The sequence below is a fragment of the Littorina saxatilis genome, linkage group LG10, assembly GCF_037325665.1.
Source record: "Littorina saxatilis isolate snail1 linkage group LG10, US_GU_Lsax_2.0, whole genome shotgun sequence".
Lineage (NCBI taxonomy): Eukaryota > Metazoa > Mollusca > Gastropoda > Littorinimorpha > Littorinidae > Littorina > Littorina saxatilis.
In genome coordinates this window covers 46,942,835-46,961,862 of record NC_090254.1, presented here as the reverse complement: position 1 = coordinate 46,961,862, position 19,028 = coordinate 46,942,835, and the positions used below count along the sequence as shown (strand labels likewise).

At 46.3% G+C, this 19,028-nt stretch overlaps 1 protein-coding gene across 1 annotated transcript in view; it reads right to left on the bottom strand.

Moving 5' to 3' along the window:
- Positions 1-19,028, bottom strand: part of LOC138977892 (chordin-like) — a 114,923-nt gene that overhangs the window by 16,291 nt on the left and 79,604 nt on the right. Inside the window, exons 9-17 of the mRNA XM_070350500.1 lie at positions 12,091-12,216; positions 9,877-9,956; positions 9,190-9,331; positions 8,735-8,841; positions 7,077-7,223; positions 5,580-5,736; positions 3,081-3,331; positions 2,671-2,784; positions 187-366 (exon numbers count right to left, since the gene is read on the bottom strand). Coding sequence (XP_070206601.1) covers positions 187-366; positions 2,671-2,784; positions 3,081-3,331; positions 5,580-5,736; positions 7,077-7,223; positions 8,735-8,841; positions 9,190-9,331; positions 9,877-9,956; positions 12,091-12,216 — 1,304 coding nt within the window. The remainder of the gene's footprint in view (positions 1-186; positions 367-2,670; positions 2,785-3,080; positions 3,332-5,579; positions 5,737-7,076; positions 7,224-8,734; positions 8,842-9,189; positions 9,332-9,876; positions 9,957-12,090; positions 12,217-19,028) is intronic.

Genomic DNA, 19,028 nt, shown 5'->3' with positions numbered 1-19,028 from the left:
TATTTGTCATTCTCGTGAGTTTTGTTCATGATGATATGTTGAGCACTAATTTCCATTTGCTTGTCGACTAAACTTGAAAAGCACAAAAAGTACAGGTAAAATCAATCTCCAGTTTTATATCTTTGAAACGTGCTTCACGACTTACTCATATATTGTCTCAACCCCACCCCTCACTGACTAACTCACCATACAGCTACAGGTATAGCAGGTAGAGTTGACGTCAGGTAGCCAGCTGTCCCCCACAGTGTACCTGGTACCTTCAAACATACACACGTCACGCGCAGTCTCGGCGAAGGCCTGTTCCTCTTGCGCTATGGAGGAGTCCAGGTCCTGAACGTACTGCCAGCAGGTGTTGTGGAGCGTCACCTGGAGAGAACACATCACAATCACTTGATGTCAAGTATTTACACGGCAAAACAACATTAGTAACTTGGAATAGAGTAATAACACAGTCGTGGCAATCAAAACTTCAAGTTAGGTTTATTACGGTTTAAGCTTTCTTAGTGAAAAGGAATGCTCAAGGTTAGTTGAGAAAAAAAGTAATATCTCTCTCTCTTTCTCACTCCTCTCTGCCCCCCCCCCCCCCCCCCCCCCCATCTCCGTATGTCTGTATGCCTGTCTCTGTCTCTCTATCACCCTCTCCCCTTCTGTCTATCACCCTCTCCCCTTCTGTCTCTCTATCACCCTTTCCCCTTCTGTCTCTCTATCATCCTCTCCCCTTCTGTCTCGCTATCACCCTCTCCCCTTCTGTCTCTATCACCCTCTCCCCTTCTGTCTCTCTATCACCCTCTCCCCTTCTGTCTCTCTATCACCCTCTCCCCTTCTGTCTCTATCACCCTCTCCCCTTCTGTCTCTCTATCATCCTCTCCCCTTCTGTCTCTATCACCCTCTCCCCTTCTGTCTCTCTATCATCCTCTCCCCTTCTGTCTCTCTATCACCCTCTCCCCTTCTGTCTCTCTATCATCCTCTCCCCTTCTGTCTCTCTATCACCCTCTCCCCTTCTGTCTCTCTATCACCCTCTCCCCTTCTGTCTCTATCACCCTCTCCCCTTCTGTCTCTCTATCATCCTCTCCCCTTCTGTCTCGCTATCATCCTCTCCCCTTCTGTCTCTCTATCATCCTCTCCCCTTCTGTCTCTCTATCACCCTCTCCCCTTCTGTCTCTCTATCACCCTCTCCCCTTCTGTCTCTCTATCACCCTCTCCCCTTCTGTCTCTCTATCACCCTCTCCCCTTCTGTCTCTCTATCACCCTCTCCCCTTCTGTCTCTCTATCACCCTCTCCCCTTCTGTCTCTCTATCACCCTCTCCCCTTCTGTCTCTCTATCACCCTCTCCCCTTCTGTCTCTCTATCACCCTCTCCCCTTCTGTCTCTCTATCACCCTCTCCCCTTCTGTCTCTCTATCACCCTCTCCCCTTCTGTCTCTCTATCACCCTCTCCCCTTCTGTCTCTCTATCACCCTCCCCCCTTCTGTCTTGCTATCACCCTCCCCCCTTCTGTCTCTCTATCACCCTCTCCCCTTCTGTCTCTCTATCACCCTCTCCCCTTCTGTCTCTCTATCACCCTCTCCCCTTCTGTCTCTCTATCACCCTCTCCCCTTCTGTCTCTCTATCACCCTCTCCCCTTCTGTCTCTCTATCACCCTCTCCCCTTCTGTCTCTCTATCACCCTCTCCCCTTCTGTCTCTCTATCACCCTCTCCCCTTCTGTCTCTATCACCCTCTCCCCTTCTGTCTCTCTATCACCCTCTCCCCTTCTGTCTCTCTATCACCCTCTCCCCTTCTGTCTCTCTATCACCCTCTCCCCTTCTGTCTCTCTATCACCCTCTCCCCTTCTGTCTCTCTATCACCCTCTCCCCTTCTGTCTCTCTATCACCCTCTCCCCTTCTGTCTCTCTATCACCCTCTCCCCTTCTGTCTCTCTATCACCCTCTCCCCTTCTGTCTCTCTATCACCCTCTCCCCTTCTGTCTCTCTATCACCCTCTTCCCTTCTGTCTCTCTATCATCCTCTCCCCTTCTGTCTCTCTATCACCCTCTCCCCTTCTGTCTCTCTATCACCCTCTCCCCTTCTGTCTCTCTATCACCCTCTCCCCTTCTGTCTCTCTATCACCCTCTCCCCTTCTGTCTCTATCACCCTCTCTCCCCTTCTGTCTCTCTATCACCCTCTCCCCTTCTGTCTCGCTATCACCCTCTCCCCTTCTGTCTCTCTATCACCCTCTCCCCTTCTGTCTCTCTATCATCCTCTCCCCTTCTGTCTCGCTATCACCCTCTCCCCTTCTGTCTCTCTATCAACCTCTCCCCTTCTGTCTCTCTATCATCCTCTCCCCTTCTGTCTCGCTCGGTCTGTCTGACTCTCCCACCTTCTCTCTTTCTCTCACTCTGTTTCCCTCTCTCTCTCTCTCTCTGTCTTTTTCTCTCTCCGTCTGTCGCTCTGTCTCGCTCACAATACCCCCCCTCCCCCTTCCGTATCTCTCTCTCTCTTTACCCACCCGAACGCCCAACTTGTCTCTGTCTCTGTCTCTGTCTCTGTCTCTCTCTCTCTCTCTCTCTCTCTCTCTCTCTCTCTCTCTCTCTCTCTCTCTCTCTCTCTCTCTCTATCTCTCTCTCTCTCTGTCTCTGTCTCTGTCTCTGTCTCTCTCTCTCTCTCTGAAAGGTAAAACCAAGTCAAGGCCTCACGTTTCCCCTGAAGATGGCCGTGTCCTCCGGGCCGCTGATGATCTGCAGGTAGGCCTTCCCCTGGTCCAGGTCCTGGATCATTCCCACGGGAACGTCCTTCACGCTGCCGCTAGACTGACATACACAACTCTCCGGGTTAGCTCCTGGTGGTGGCAGCAGGAACGTCCTCCAGAGCCGGTTCTCGTAGGAGCCGAGGAGAACACTAAAAGACTTAACATTCAACCACCACCCCATCCAACCTCAACCTCCAAAACACTTCACAGCAACTCACCACGGTGTACTCAAACTGGCTAGAAATCAGATGTCCGGCAGCAGGTCCAAACATGAATGTCCTCCTGAGTCGGTTCTCGGAGGATCCCAGGACAAACCCCATCCAACCCCAACCTCCGAAAAGCCACACCAACACTCACCATGTTGTACTCAAACTGGCTAGAGATCAGGTGCCCCGCAGCAGGTCCCAGCAGGAACGTCCTCCGGAGCCGGTTCTCGTAGGACCCCAGCAGGACGCTGAAAGACTTGCCGAGCTCCTCCACCTCGTTGCGGTGCCGGTGTCGGGCCAGCACGGCGTCGTACCGGAGGGAGCAGCCAGGAGACATGGTCAGCCAGGCGTGTGCTGCACCTCCCCCGGCCTCGGGACTGGCCGCTACCAGGGTGGTCGGCGCTGGACAAATCAAGGTTGAATACACGTTAGTACAGCAACAGAAGGTCCGGAGAGCCCTTAAATGGTGTTTTTTTTTCTTTTTTCTTTATTTTTCGTTTTTATATTTAGTCAAGTTTTGACTAAATATTTTAACATCGAGGGGGAATCGAAACGAGGGTCGTGGTGTATGTGCGTGTGTGCGTGTGTGCGTGTGTGCGTGTGTGTGTAGAGCGATTCAGACTAAACTACTGGACCGATCTTTATGAAATTTGACATGAGAGTTCCTGGGTATGAAATCCCCGAACGTTTTTTTCATTTTTTTGATGTCTTTGATGACGTCATATCCGGCTTTTCGTGAAAGTTGAGGCGGCACTGTCACGCCCTCATTTTTCAACCAAATTGGTTCAAATTTTGGTCAAGTAATCTTCGACGAAGCCCGGACTTCGGAATTGCATTTCAGCGTGGTGGCTTAAAAATTAATTAATGACTTTGGTCATTAAAAATCGGAAAATTGTTAAAAAAAAAAAAAAATTATAAAACGATCCAAATTTACGTTCATCTTATTCTCCATCATTTGCTGATTCCAAAAACATATAAATATGTTATATTCGGATTAAAAACAAGCTCTGAAAATTAAATATATAAAAATTATTATCAAAATTAAATTGTCGAAATCAATTTAAAAACACTTTCATCTTATTCTTTGTCGGTTCCTGATTCCAAAAACATATAGATATGATATGTTTGGATTAAAAACACGCTCAGAAAGTTAAAACAAAGCGAGGTACAGAAAAGCGTGCTATCCTTCTTAGCGCAACTACTACCCCGCTCTTCTTGTCAATTTCACTGCCTTTGCCATGAGCGGTGGCCTGACGATGCTACGAGTAAAATGGCATTGCGTTCAGTTTCATTCTGTGAGTTCGACACAGCTACTTGACTAAATATTGTATTTTCGCCTTACGCGACTTGTTTCTTCTTCTTTCTATTCTCTTTCTATATATGTTTGTGCGTGTGTGTGGAGGTATGGCATTTTGAGAAAGCAGGAGCTTCTAACCGGGAAGTCGGACATCCGGGGTCTTTAACGAGGAGGACGGGGATAGTGGGGGAGGGGATAGTGGGAGAGGGGGTAGTGGGAGAGGGGGTAGTGGGGGAGGGGGTAGTGGGGGAGGGGGTAGTGGGGGAGGGGATAGTGGGGGAGGGGATAGTGGGGGAGGGGGTAGTGGGGGAGGGGGTAGTGGGGGAGGGGGTAGTGGGGGAGGGGGTAGTGGGGGAGGGGATAGTGGGGGAGGGGATAGTGGGGAGGGGATAGTGGGGGAGGGGGTAGTGGGGGAGGGGATAGTGGGAGAGGGGATAGTGGGGGAGGGGATAGTGGGGGAGGGGATAGTGGGGGAGGGGATAGTGGGGGAGGGGGATGGAAAAGAGGTTCTTTGGTTCTTTTTTGCTTAACGCCCAGCCGACCACGAAGGGCCATATCAGGGCGGTGCTGCTTTGACATATAACGTGCGCCACACACAAGACAGAAGTCGCAGCACAGGCTTCATGTCTCACCCAGTCACATTATTCTGACACCGGACCAACCAGTCCTAGCACTAACCCCATAATGCCAGACGCAGGCGGAGCAGCCACTAGATTGCCAATTTTATGGAAAAGAGGGCGCCCATGAGGATAAAGTAGACACCCTGATATCTATGTAGATGTACATACTTAGTTGTTGCCGCAAACAAGGTTTCAAGGTTCGAGGTTTATTGCTCATCACAGGGGTGGGTGGGTGGGTGGGTGGGTGGGTGGGTGGGTGGGTGGGTGGGTGGGTGGGTGGGTGGGTGGGTGGGTGGGTGGGTGGGTGGGTGGGTGGGTGGGTGGGTGGGTGGGTTGGTTGGTTGGTTGGTTGGTTGGTTGGTTGGTTGGTTGGTTGTTTGTTTGTTTGTTTGTTTGTTTGTTTGTTTGTTTGTTTGCTTGACGCCCAGCCGACCACGAAGGGCCATATCAGGGCGGTGCTGCTTTGACATTTAACGTGCGCCACACACAAGACAGAAGTCGCAGCACAGGGGTCCCTTGCGGAATGAGAGTGAGGAGTATTATTAACATTATACACCAATTACAAAATGTATAGCCGTGAATTTAAACAACAAAATAAAATACACTTATATGGTCAAATTAAACACAAATATCTTACCATTCTTGTTTTTTTTTAATTTAAAAACAAATCAAATTAAGGTTAAATGAACACACAGAAAACACCAATATCATAAAGGCAGGCTCTCACACTTACCGTCGAGTGTCTTGAGCTGGTCGTGGTATGGCGCGTGCACGAGGCGCCCCCTGAGCTGACTGATGCGCCGCCTGGTGGTGGCGATGTTGATGTACAGCTTGTTGTTGAGCATGTTGTACACGTCCTTCGCCTCCACCTTCTTGAATGTCCCGTTGGCCTGAAAGAAAACGTCGGGCACGTCATTTAATCAAAAGATTCATTTGCTTGTGACTTCCTAGCACGCGGCCGTACATTCCGTCGAACTACGTTGTGTCTACTTCTTGTTTGTCTGTCCCCCCAAAAGACCGTTGGGTCGATATATTTGTCAACGTTTTGTTTTGTTTTGTCCAATAAAACGTTCCAAAAACTTACCTTTCTTGGTTGTTTGTAACGTGATATAAGCGTTCGCTTGTGTTCGTGTCCCTATTGTAACCCTTGTATTGTATTCGTGTTTAAATTGAATAACATCTTGTTTAAACCAAAAGGTTAGCCGTTTCACTCAGCGCAAATAACCGGAATACTGACTATCCGCTCAAATGAGTGCCACTTACTGTACGCGTGATTGATTATAACAAAGTCTGACAGAATGTGTTTGGTTTAGGTGCAGTCTTTGGAATCCGACCCGATCAAGGTTGAGGCGCACGACGCGAAACTGGGTGCCACCGCTTAAGTTGGGAACAAGCCGGGTCTGATTGGTTCAAAACACAACAAATGTCACCCTCCACCACGGAATGAGTCGCATGTCACCTTTGCATGATTTTTATATGTTTACATTCTCGTAAAGAGTTTTTTATGCTCTACCCAGTGGTGAAAAAAAGAGCGAACACTTTTCGAGTTATAAGCCTGTGACTAAGGTGACCCTCACACTGATACCTGACAACCCCCGGACGTATATTAGGCCTAGCACAGAACCATACGAGGTGATAAATTATGCAACTCATTCCGTGGTGGAGGGTCACAAATTTCAATTTCAACCAGTCCGACCTCGCGGCTGTGTACCAACGAGTGGCACCCAAGTTAGCTTCGTGCAACGCAGTCCTGGTATACATCTTTCAAAATGTAAATTGATGTGTTGATTTTTGCTGTCGTATCCCAAACACACAACAACCTTTCACCTTAATATATATGTTTAAGCGTACAAAAACGTCTCTGTCTGTCTGTCTGTCTGTCTGTCTGTCTGTCTGTCTGTCTCTCTCTCTGTCTCTCTCTCTGTCTCTCTCTCTCTCTCTCTCTCTCTCTCTCTCTCTCTCTCTCTCTCTCTCTCTCTCTCTCTTTTTTATTGTCTACAACTCTATGTATTAGTTTTAGCAGGGACGTATTGTCAGACAATGCGCCATCCTAAAATCTCAATCCTTGAGTAATAAAGTTCGTGTGTTCGTTCGTTCGTTCTCTCACTGTTATTGTGCGTCACTCGTGAGCACCTAAATGTGTTCTCTTCAACGTCCATGCGTCCTTTCTCTACTATCACATGTCTCGTCTCTTCTTCAGCATAATTATGTACACATCCTTAACCCATACCCAGCCATCGAAGGAAGCGTTGTCCGCAACGAACGATTTGTGAAGGTTTCCCACAATTCTCTTCTTCAGCTTCTGTTTCCGTTTGCCGGCACTTCCGGTTTCAATGCGAATCTTGGTCATTGGACTGTCAAGGCCCTCAACTCGGATCTGACAAACAAAGATAGAATGAACATGTTTATTGGTGTATTTGAAACGATGCGGGGTGTTGCAGGTAGCTTTGTTTCCTCCTTGGGGATGAAGCTACCAGGGGAAGGGATTGTGTTGGAGGTGCGGGTAGAGGGGTAGCCCTCCCGGTGCTCCCCCTTGGACCTCCCTAGTCTAGGACCCTGGGTCTTCGCGAGGTGGCCATTGTGGCGTAATCCCTCCGGACTAGCATAACGTTTCCCTATCCCAAGACCGACCGTGCGTGGTCTATGACCACATCCTCTACGAGGTGACCCTATCAACTAGGCAGCGAAAGCCCCTAGGCGAAACACGGCGGATCTAGAGGAGAGAACCTCGATACAAAATTTGAGCTGCCATGAAGACGGAGCATGTTGGCTGAGGACAGCGGGCAGACCTTCTGTGCCGACACCCATCTACAGGAGAAAACCAGGCATACACGCATCAAACCCAACATGGCCATACAAACGGATATTAAAAAAAAAAAAAAAAAGAAACGTTGCAGGATAATGGTGTGCTTAACCCAGTGACTGGCACAGAGCCCAGGACCAGGAGGTGCAGAGCCCAGGACCAGGAGGTACAGAGCCCAGGACCAGGAGGTACAGAGCCCAGGACCAGGAGGTACAGAGCCCAGGACCAGGAGGTACAGAGCCCAGGACCAGGAGGTACAGAGCCCAGGACCAGGAGGTACAGAGCCCAGGACCAGGAGGTACTGGTTTTGCGATAACGAGAAAAATCCAAACTCTGACATTGAAAACTAACGGTGTGTACTGCAATGTAAAGTGCAACAAGATCATTGCCTCCCCTAGGGGCTATTTGTTTTTAATTAGATATGGTCTAATTACAAAATGATGACGAGGTTACCTTAGTAAGTGAAGTCTAATTGTGGTTTTATCTAGCACAATGTAGAGCGGCAAGGGATGATCATTCTCACGTGATTGAATTCCTCCCGGAAATGTGGGAGATAAAATGTTTATACCTTGCATGCTATGGTTATTTATTCATGTATTTAATTAACTGGCAGTCATGTTTAGACAACCAGATGATGCTGCTGCTATAGCGCTAATCAAGATAATACTATAACTAATGTAAACCTTTTAGACATCGCCATACAAGAACGTTCTGTGGAGGGCGATATGATACAAGAACGTTCTGTGGAGTTGTGGAGGGCGATATGATACAAGAACGTTCTGTGGAGGGCGATATGATACAAGACCGTTCTGTGGAGTTGTGGAGGGCGATATGATACAAGAACGTTCTGTAGAGGGCGACATGATACAAGAACGTTCTGTGGAGGGCGATATGATACAAGAACGTTCTGTGGAGGGCGATATGATACAAGAACGTTCTGTGGAGGGCGATATGATACAAGAACGTTCTGTGGAGGGCGATATGATACAAGAACGTTCTATGGAAGGCGATATGATAATGATATACTTTGTAGTCCTCGTCAAACAGGGAAGTCTTGAGAAGGGTGATATAAAGAATATATCTACCTTGTAGTCCAGGCCGCCGGAAGGACCGAGTTCCACAATGGCGGATGCTGCTGAGCCTGCCTCGTTCTTCTCAAGGGCGTTGGATCCTGACAGGACTGCTTGGAACACTGCAACGTTGAAGGGACAGATTTACCCTCATACAAACAGACGGGCAAGACAGACAGACAGACAGACAGACAGACAGTCAGTCGGACAGACAGTGAAACAGACAGACAGGCAGACAGACAGACAGAGACAGACAGACAAACAGATAGACAGACACACACACAGACAGACAGACAGACACACAGAGACAGACAGACAAACAGATAGACAGACACACACACAGACACACAGATAGAACCTCCCCCCCCCCCCCCCCGACCTTTACAGGATAACACAACAATTATCAAAGAAGCAAACATGAAATAAAGAGCAGAGACGCAGTGTAAGGTCCGCCATTCATTGAATATTACCTCCACACATTAGTCGTGGATAAACGACGCCAGTAATGACAGCGCCGTTGTGTGACGTCACGTGCATGCGCAGACGTCCCCGAGCAAGCTGCTTCCGCTCTCGCTTTTTGGACAGCTTCCAGGATCCGGAGATCTTTGTGGTCTGCAGGGGCAAAATTGTGTTTCGTTCCTAACATAATGCGAATTAGTGCACGGTATGCATACTTAGGGAGCGATGTTTTTCAATCCTTTCGAGGTATATGTATACGCATGAGCGCAAAATATACAAGAATCAGCACCATTGTAAAGTCCCATCCCCTCAATTCACATTTGTTGATACAAAATAAAGCTGAGTTTTGCTTCAAACGGGAACCAAGGAAATTCATTTAATTAGCCCACATCCGTTGTAGCATTTTACAGAGTAGTGCTTTCATTTAGAGTACCATACCAGAATGATTTGTTTCAATCTTACATGTCCGTATTTATCAAGGATAGGTTAAATAGCAGAAAATGGTCCTGACTGTATCTGAAAAGAAAACTTGTGTGAACGTCTGCAAACAGATTTCCTTTTTTTTTAAGTAGAACGGCGCACTTTTATATCACTTTAAACAGGGAGATAACCCCACTTTTATATCACTTTAAACAGGGAGATAACCCCACTTTTTAGTGTTGGAGGGATTATCATGAAAGCATAAGAACACAACTTACCAGGGGCGTGGTAGAGGCAGCAGCCTGGTGCAACACTCGTTTGCCCTTAGAGATAGACACGTGGTAGTCGGCTCCAAGCCCTGATCAATCAATCACAAGAATCAATCAATCAGTCAATCAATCTATAAATCAATCGATGAATCAATAAAACAATTAATGAAGCAATCAATGAAACAATCAATGAAGCAATCAATGAAGCAATCAATGAAGCAATCAATGAAGCAATCAATGAAGCAATCAATGAAGCAATCAATGAAGCAATCAATGAAGCAATCAATGAAGCAATCAATGAAGCAATCAATGAAGCAATCAATGAAGCAATCAATGAAGCAATCAATGAAGTCATCAATAAAACAATCAATGAAGCAATCAATGAAGCAATCAATGAAGCAATCAATGAAGCAATCAATGAAGCAATCAATGAAGCAATCAATAAAACAATCAATGAAGCAATCAATGAAGCAATCAGTGAAGCAATCAGTGAAGCAATCAATGAAGCAATCAATGAAGCAATCAATGAAGCAATCAGTGAAGCAATCAATTAATTGGTTCATGAATGAATCCATCAACCGATCAACAACTCAACTAATCAACAAATATCCATCAATCGACAACTTTTACGTCAATCATTCAATGAATCAATCAAAGAACAAACCAACAAATCAACAAGTCGCGTAAGGCGAAAATACAACATTTAGTCAAGTAGCTGTCGAACTCACAGAATGAATCTGAACGCAATGCCATTTTTCAGCAAGACCGTATACTCGTAGCATCGTCAGTCCACCGCTCATGGCAAAGGCAGTGAAATTGACAAGAAGAGCGGGGTAGTAGTTGCGCTAAGAAGGAGAGCACGCTTTTTTGTACCTCTCTTTGTTTTAACTTTCTGAGCGTGTTTTTAATCTAAACATATCATATCTATGTTTTTGGAATCAGGAACCGACAAGGAATAAGATGAAAGTGTTTTTAAATTGATTTCGACAATTTAATTTTGATAATAATTTTTATATATTTAATTTTCAGAGCTTGTTTTTAATCCAAATATAACATATTTATATGTATTTGGAATCAGAAAATGATGGAGAATAAGATGAACGTAAATTTGGATCGTTTTATAATTTTTTTATTTTTTTTTACAATTTTCCGATTTTTAATGACCAAAGTCATTAATTAATTTTTAAGCCACCAAGCTGAAATGCAATACCGAAGTCCGGGCTTCGTCGAAGATTACTTGACCAAAATGTCAACCAATTTGGTTGAAAAATGAGAGCGTGACAGTGCCGCCTCAACTTTCACGAAAAGCCGGATATGACGTCATCAAAGACATTTATCAAAAATATGAAAAAAGTGTTCGGGGATATCAATCCCAGGAACTCTCATGTAAAATTTCATAAAGATCGGTTCAGTAGTTCGGTCTGAATCGCTCAACACACACACACAGACAGACAGACACACACACACACACATACACCACGACCCTCGTCTCGATTCCCCCCTCTACGTTAAAATATTTAGTCAAAACTTGACTAAATATATAAACAAGTGTCATCTACAAATCATTTCCGACACACGTTCTGCGTTATCGATCCGTGCGCACGTGAGTCACGTATTCATATTAACTTCAAAACGATATGCTTCCAAGGCGACTCAAAACCCCTGAAAGCCTGTAGGACGTTGGTGGATTAGTTGTTGCTTAACGTCCTTTCAACCGCTATGACTGTGCGAGACCCCCGCAAATGTTTTCCCTTTCTTAGTTCATACGGTATAAATATATTCTCCGTGTTTGAAATTATTTACAGTAGGCCTATTAACGAAGAATGTACCGAAAAGCGCATGTCTTTTCACATTTGCTATTTCAAATCTGGTTAAAATCTTGATCTCCTCTAAAAAGTAATGAATCCTGGCCGGGAGGTCATCCCGCTAGAAACCCTTGAGACTACCTGCACTGTCGTGTTTGCCACTCACTTGACTCAAAAGACTCAGGTAGGATGAGTACCACCTGGAAAGTTCAGGGTGGCACCGTTCTGAAATCCTCTTCCAAATGTGCTTAAATTTGCACCAGGTACAAACAAAGTCTCCTGGAAAAGTCCACAAAGTTACTAAAAAAAGATTCGTCGATTTTGACGAGTGAAGAAATAAAACTCCAATTGTATGCAACAAAAGAATTGGATAAGTTATGGGCCGCGTACTACTACTAAAGAAGGGGAGGCAACTCACCAACATTGACCAGCCCGTCGACATGGATGACGTACTTGACGACCCGTCTGGACGGTTCGTACTCCAGTGAGGCCAGCCCGCCGGACCCTTCCTCCGTGCGGGAACTCAGCACTGAACTGAACACTTCTGCAACACAAAGTACCCTGTTGCATTAGCAATCATTACACACAATGTTGCAAGGATTCATTTTCTTCTGAACACTTGCCGGAATGGCCACACAAGTCTCGGACATTTTGGAAAGTCATTGATGTCACCTTTCCCCTGTGCCGCGGCCTGGAGACGATGAATGCATAAAAAAAGGCAAAACCGGAAGCTTTGAAAAAATTAACTCTGTCTGTCTGCCTGTTTGTCTCTCTCTCTCTCTCGGTCTCTCGGTCTCTCGGTCTCTCTCTCTCTCTCTCTCTCTCTCTCTCTCTCTCTCTCTCTCTCTCTCTCTCTCTCTCTCTCTCTCTGGCTCTCACACACACTCACACACTCACACAGAGACACACATGCACGCATGTACACACACACACGCACGCACGCACGCACACACACACACACACACGCACACACACACACACGCACGCACGCACACACACACGCATGCACGCACGCACGCACGCACGCACACACACACACACTTTCTAACTGTCACTCCTCCATCCCCCCCCGACTTCCTGGCACCCACCCCTCCTCCACCCCTCAACCCCCAGTGTGCTAGAAGTAAATCCAAACCCCACACCTTTGTGTCTGTTCCCCAGGCCAAATCTTGACCCCTTTAAAAAGGTGACGTGGGGTTAACGACAGAGAGCGTTGAGACGTGTTCGACACAAAATTCCGCTATTTGTCTTGCAGGCTCCTGTATCAACTTTCCCTAGTCTTACAAGTTGGGGAGAGAAAGAGACAAGCAGAGGGCAGTGAACGTCCTCTGAGGCTGTGTATGGCAGCACAAGTGAGTCAAATATCGTCAACATTTGGTGTGGGGATTGTGTTGGAATGTGGACACGCTCGTACGCACGCATGCTTGCAAGCACGCACGCACACACGCATACACACACATACGCACGCACGCATGTACACACACACACACACACACACAGTCCCTGTCTGTCTTTGTCTGTCTGTCTCTCTCTCTCTCTCTCTCTCCCTCTCTCCCTCTCTCCCTCCCTCCCTCCCTCCCTCCCTCTCTCCCTCTCCCTCTCCCTCTCCCTCTCTCTCCCTCTCCCTCTCCCTCTCCCTTTCTCTCTATCAATGACGGTACCGCATGGACGCATACACACTCAGAGAGCTTCCTACCTAAACGATGTGCATGTTTTCCTGTTTCGCCCTCAAAGCCAAAAGATAGTCCGCTTGCGGACAAACACCATCAAATGCGTTACCAGTAACACACGCGTCTAACCCTTAACCAGATTGTGATCCCACAGCGATGAATGCAATCTACGATTACCTATGAAACGTGTACCGCATGCTGACATCAATCTCATCTATAAGTGACGTCAGCATTGAACTATTTCCGATCGGATGTCACTGTGACACAATGGCAGTGGCATCTCATTCTTATCGCAGAAAGCCTTGGACTACCACAGCCAGAAAAGCCTCGCTGATAACTTCACGATATTGATTCCCAGTCCGTTGTGGATTTCTGGACAGTGGTACCAACATGGTAAGGCCCTTCCGATCAAAGGACACCTTCTATGAAAGGACACTTTCTAGTGTTTCTTTTCACTATTCTCTCAACCAAAATACTCCTGCTACGACAGGCCACCTGCAGAAAGGTCCCTCTGATCAGAAGACACCTCCAATGAAAGGACACTTTATTTAATCCCTTTGACTATTATCTTGACCAATATGAACCTACCGTGACAGGTCACCTGCTATGTCAGGCCCCTCCGGTCAAAGGTCACCTTCTTTGGTCTCTTTGACAATGATTATCTGAATTACCTAAATACACCTATCATGGTCATTAAGGGACACGTTTGTCTGGTTCCAAGTGTGTTCGTTCATTGCAGATACCAATACATCGTCAAAGATCTGTTTTCATCTGGAAAATGTGAGCCCTCCAAGACAAGTCGAACTGATACAGCATACCAGGACTATTTTGTAAAGCTCAGGTCAGAAGCTCTGGATGTTTTTCTTTTCTCAATATTTGCTTCTGAATAAGAATTCCTATTGTGCTCTTCCCGAGCTTACTTCTTCGCCTTGTTCGTCATTTCCCTGACAAAGCGCCTATGTCAGTCGTTCTTCGCCCAACATTTGATTGTGAATACAAATTCCCATTGTGATGTTTCCGTGCCGTCTCTCTCATCTATTTCTGAATTGCCATCGACTTACAAGATTTAAGTAGTTATTGCCCACGCCCCCACAACTCGTCAATAATGGCTCCTAATCTACAGAGGAACTCGGCATTGTTCGACCTTTTCTCATCAAATATTTTATTCTGAGTAGGTTTATTTCCCCCAATATGTCTTTCCTGAAACTTCTTCGTCTATTGCCATAGTCTGAGTGGTTATATTGAGGAGTTCTCGAGGTTTTTATCTTTATGTTATTCTACGCTTTCCTGGTCCAGGCCTTCATATTCCAACAGCTAGACAGGCTGAACTATGTGGGTCTACAAGTTGTGACGCTTTGCATGGCTAACTGGTAAACAAGTCTTCCATCGGGTGCAAACCATAAGAGAGGTTTGTGCAATCTACCCAGAGGTTGATCTTTCTTTATTTTGTGTTTAACGTCGTTTTCAACCACGAAGGTTATATCGCGACGGGGAAAGGGGGGAGATGGGATAGAGCCACTTGTCAATTGTTTCTTGTTCACAAAAGCACTAATCAAAAATTTGCTCCAGGGGCTTGCAACGTAGTACAATATATTACCTTACTGGGAGAATGCAAGTTTCCAGTACAAAGGACTTAACATTTCTTACATACTGCTTGACTAAAAATCTGTACAAAAATTGACTATATTCTATACAAGAAACACTTAACAAGGGTAAAAGGAGAAACAGAATCCGTTAGTCGCCTCTTACGACATGCTGGGGAGCATCGGGTAAATTCTTCCCCCTAACCCGCGGGGGGTACCCGAGGTTGATGGGCACTACACTGCCCTCTAATCGGGGGGTACCCGAGGTTGATGGGCACTACACTGCCCTCTAATCGGGGGGTACCCGAGGTTGATGGGCACTACACTGCCCTCTAATCGGGGGGTACCCGAGGTTGATGGGCACTACACTGCCCTCCAATCGGGGGGTACCCGAGGTTGATGGGCACTACACTGCCCTCTAAGCGGGGGGTACCCGAGGTTGATGGGCACTACACTGCCCTCTAATCGGGGGGTACCCGAGGTTGATGGGCACTACACTGCCCTCTAACCGGGGGGTACCCGAGGTTGATGGGCACTACACTGCCCTCTAACCGGGGGGTACCCGAGGTTGATGGGCACTACACTGCCCTCTAACCGGGGGGTACCCGAGGTTGATGGGCACTACACTGCCCTCTAACCGGGGGGTACCCGAGGTTAATGGGCACTACACTGCCCTCTAACCGGGGGGTACCCGAGGTTGATGGGCACTACACTGCCCTCTAACCGGGGGGTACCCGAGGTTGATGGGCACTACACTGCCCTCTAACCGGGGGGTACCCGAGGTTGATGGGCACTACACTGCCCTCTAATCGGGGGGTACCCGAGGTTGATGGGCACTACACTGCCCTCTAATCGGGGGGTACCCGAGGTTGATGGGCACTACACTGCCCTCTAATCGGGGGGTACCCGAGGTTGATGGGCACTACACTGCCCTCTAACCGGGGGGTACCCGAGGTTGATGGGCACTACACTGCCCTCTAACCGGGGGGTACCCGAGGTTGATGGGCACTACACTGCCCTCTAATCGGGGGGTACCCGAGGTTGATGGGCACTACACTGCCCTCTAATCGGGGCAGGGGAGGAAGGGGTGGCTTCATTTCCATGCTTTCTGTTTCCTGCAAGGAGTCATTTATAATTTTATGTTTTTGATCCTTGCAATACGTACGCTACCGGTTCTTTTGGTGTTTATAAAACTTGTCTTTTTTATTTTTATTAGTGTCGATTTGTAAGCTTTTAAAGACACCGCACAAAGGTCATTCTAAAAACAAACGCATCACCGTGTTCTGACTAAAGAAGAAAGACACTTTCACTTTTGATGGTTGTTATTATAGCCCTAATCCGCAGACATTTCAATCTACTGATCCTTAAAGCTTCAGGTCTTTCGCTGACAACCAGCAAAAACGCCCATCCCACCTCCCGTCAATCCCAACCAAAACCTTTCGCCGTAACACTGTCCATACCAGTATGTGTCCAATCTCCCGTCAATCCCAACCAAAACCTTTCGCCGTAACACTGTCCACACCAGAATGTGTCCAATCTCCCGTCAATCCCAACCAAAACCTTTCGCCGTAACACTGTCCATACCGGTATGTGTCCAATCTCCCTCACTCCTTCCTCCTATCGCCTGCCATAGTCCGCTGTGCAAACAAGGCGGGCCTTGCCGTGCAAATTGCTCGCCACACTCACCTCTATGGGTCTTCCCGCCCGCTAATCCTCGGATCACCGTCGTGCAAATAAGCCAGCGTGCTTTCTGGACGGAGAAGGATTCGACCCCTTGATCTCGCTTTTCATCGGGCCAGTGTCGGTCCTTGTTGCCGCTAATGCTATTGGTGCTTGTCGCTGCTACTACGTTTGGTTAGGCTGAGAGAGAGGGCGGGTGACTAATGAAGATTTACGTGACGTTTGTGTTTCTGGCAGGGGAAAAGTGACCTGCCTCAAAACCTAGCGAGCTAGGTACTTTTAACCAAAATCAAAAAGCTAAATACAAAAAACAAAATCCGGTTAATTCCCTGGCTCAAAAGCGGAGGGTGACATTTTTGCTGAATGTATAAAAGACATTGCAATGCCGTTTGACTGAATTCTTCTGAATAAGAACTCCGCAAAAAATTCGCACCACTTTTTGCCTCAAGAGGCAGTTGACAATAATTGAGGCAAACGGCCCTTTTTCCGACTGTTATGGCGGTGAACACCTGTCATTAGTGTCAAAACTTGACTAAATGTAAAAAGAACCCGTTCAGAGGGGAGGGGACCTACTCGTGATTATCTCGCTGTTAGGTCTTTCAATGCTACCTGGAATTTCAAAGTGTGCAGTTGTAAAATCAACACAAAGCAAAAACATCTCACATAAAACTGCTCCAACAGACTTTATCCCTTCAGAGGGGAGGGAGCCTACTCGTGTATATCTCGCTGTTAGGTCTTTCAATGCTAACTGGAATTTCAAAGTTTGCAGTTGTAAAATCAACACAAAGCAAAAACATCTCAAATAAAACTGCTCTAAAAAAACTTATCCCTTCTGAGGAGAGGGGGGGGGGGGGGGGGGCTACTGGTGAATATCTCGGTGTTGGGTCTGCGGCGGGGCAATAAAACCTGTTGTGACTTCCAGGTATCGGAACATCATTTCAACTTTATGGTCCGTGTGTCTCTTGTTATCTTCAAGCCACCTAGTCTGCGGCAACCCAGAATCTTCTTCCCTTGCACTCGCTTCAGACAACGCGAGAACTTCATCTCGGCTGAGACAGTTACGTGGTTTTGATGAATTGTACCCGTGCTTGTTTCGTCCCCTTCGGTGACCTTGTCATGCTTCATTTTTTTTTTTTTTTTTTTTAGTTGATGTTATTTTTTTTCCCCCGAGAAATGTCATTATAAATTATTTCATGTTCAGAAAATGCACATTCTCATTTTTTTGGGCAGTTATTTTGTTAGGTTTTTCAGACAAAAGGCCAATCTTTCAACACGTTTTAAAAAGTGACGAACTGTTCCACAAATACTAATGCTCAGTGCCATGGTGGTGTATCCTATGTGTTCGGTCCTTCACAGCAATAAACATTATTTCAAAGATGAAAAACTCTTCAGCAAAACTTAAAACATAATGCTCTCTCACTCTGTCGTGTATTTACCTGTTCGATCTGCAAAGGAATGGCCTCTACGTTGCCATGTGGTAAACGCATTTTCAGCGATACCTTGAACCTGCTTCGTCTGTTCACCTACCATCCAATACAATATCCATATGTCCAGTTGGTAGTGTACTTATGTTCGATTATGCTTTATGATCGTGTGTATGTGTTAAGATCGTGTGTTTGTCTTAATGATCGTGTGTTTGTCTTTATGATCGTGTGTTTGTCTTAATGATCGTGTGTTTGTCTTAATGATCGTGTGTCTGTCTTAATGATCGTGTGTTTGTCTTAATGATCGTGTGTTTGTCTTAATGATCGTCTGTTTGTCTTAATGATCGTCTGTTTGTCTTAATGATCGTGTGTTTGTCTTAATGATCGTGTGTTTGTCTTAATGATCGTCTGTTTGTCTTAATGATCGTCTGTTTGTCTTAATGATCGTGTGTCTGTCTTAATGATCGTGTGTTTGTCTTAATGATCGTGTGTCGGTCTTTATGATCGTGTGTTTGTCTTAATGATCGTGTGTTTGTCTTAATGACCGTGTGTTTGTCTTAATGATCGTGTGTTTGTCTTAATGATCGTGTGTCTGTCTTAATGATCGTGTGTTTGTCTTAATGATCGTGTGTCTGTCTTAATGACCGTGTGTTTGTCTTAATGATCGTGTGTTTGTCTTAATGATCGTCTGTTTGTCTTAATGATCGTGTGTTTGTCTTAATGATCGTGTGTCTGTCTTAATGATCGTGTGTTTGTCTTAATGATCGTGTGTTTGTCTTAATGATCGTCTGTTTGTCTTAATGATCGTCTGTTTGTCTTAATGATCGTGTGTTTGTCTTAATGATCGTGTGTTTGTCTTAATGATCGTCTGTTTGTCTTAATGATCGTCTGTTTGTCTTAATGATCGTGTGTCTGTCTTAATGATCGTGTGTTTGTCTTAATGATCGTGTGTCGGTCTTTATGATCGTGTGTTTGTCTTAATGATCGTGTGTTTGTCTT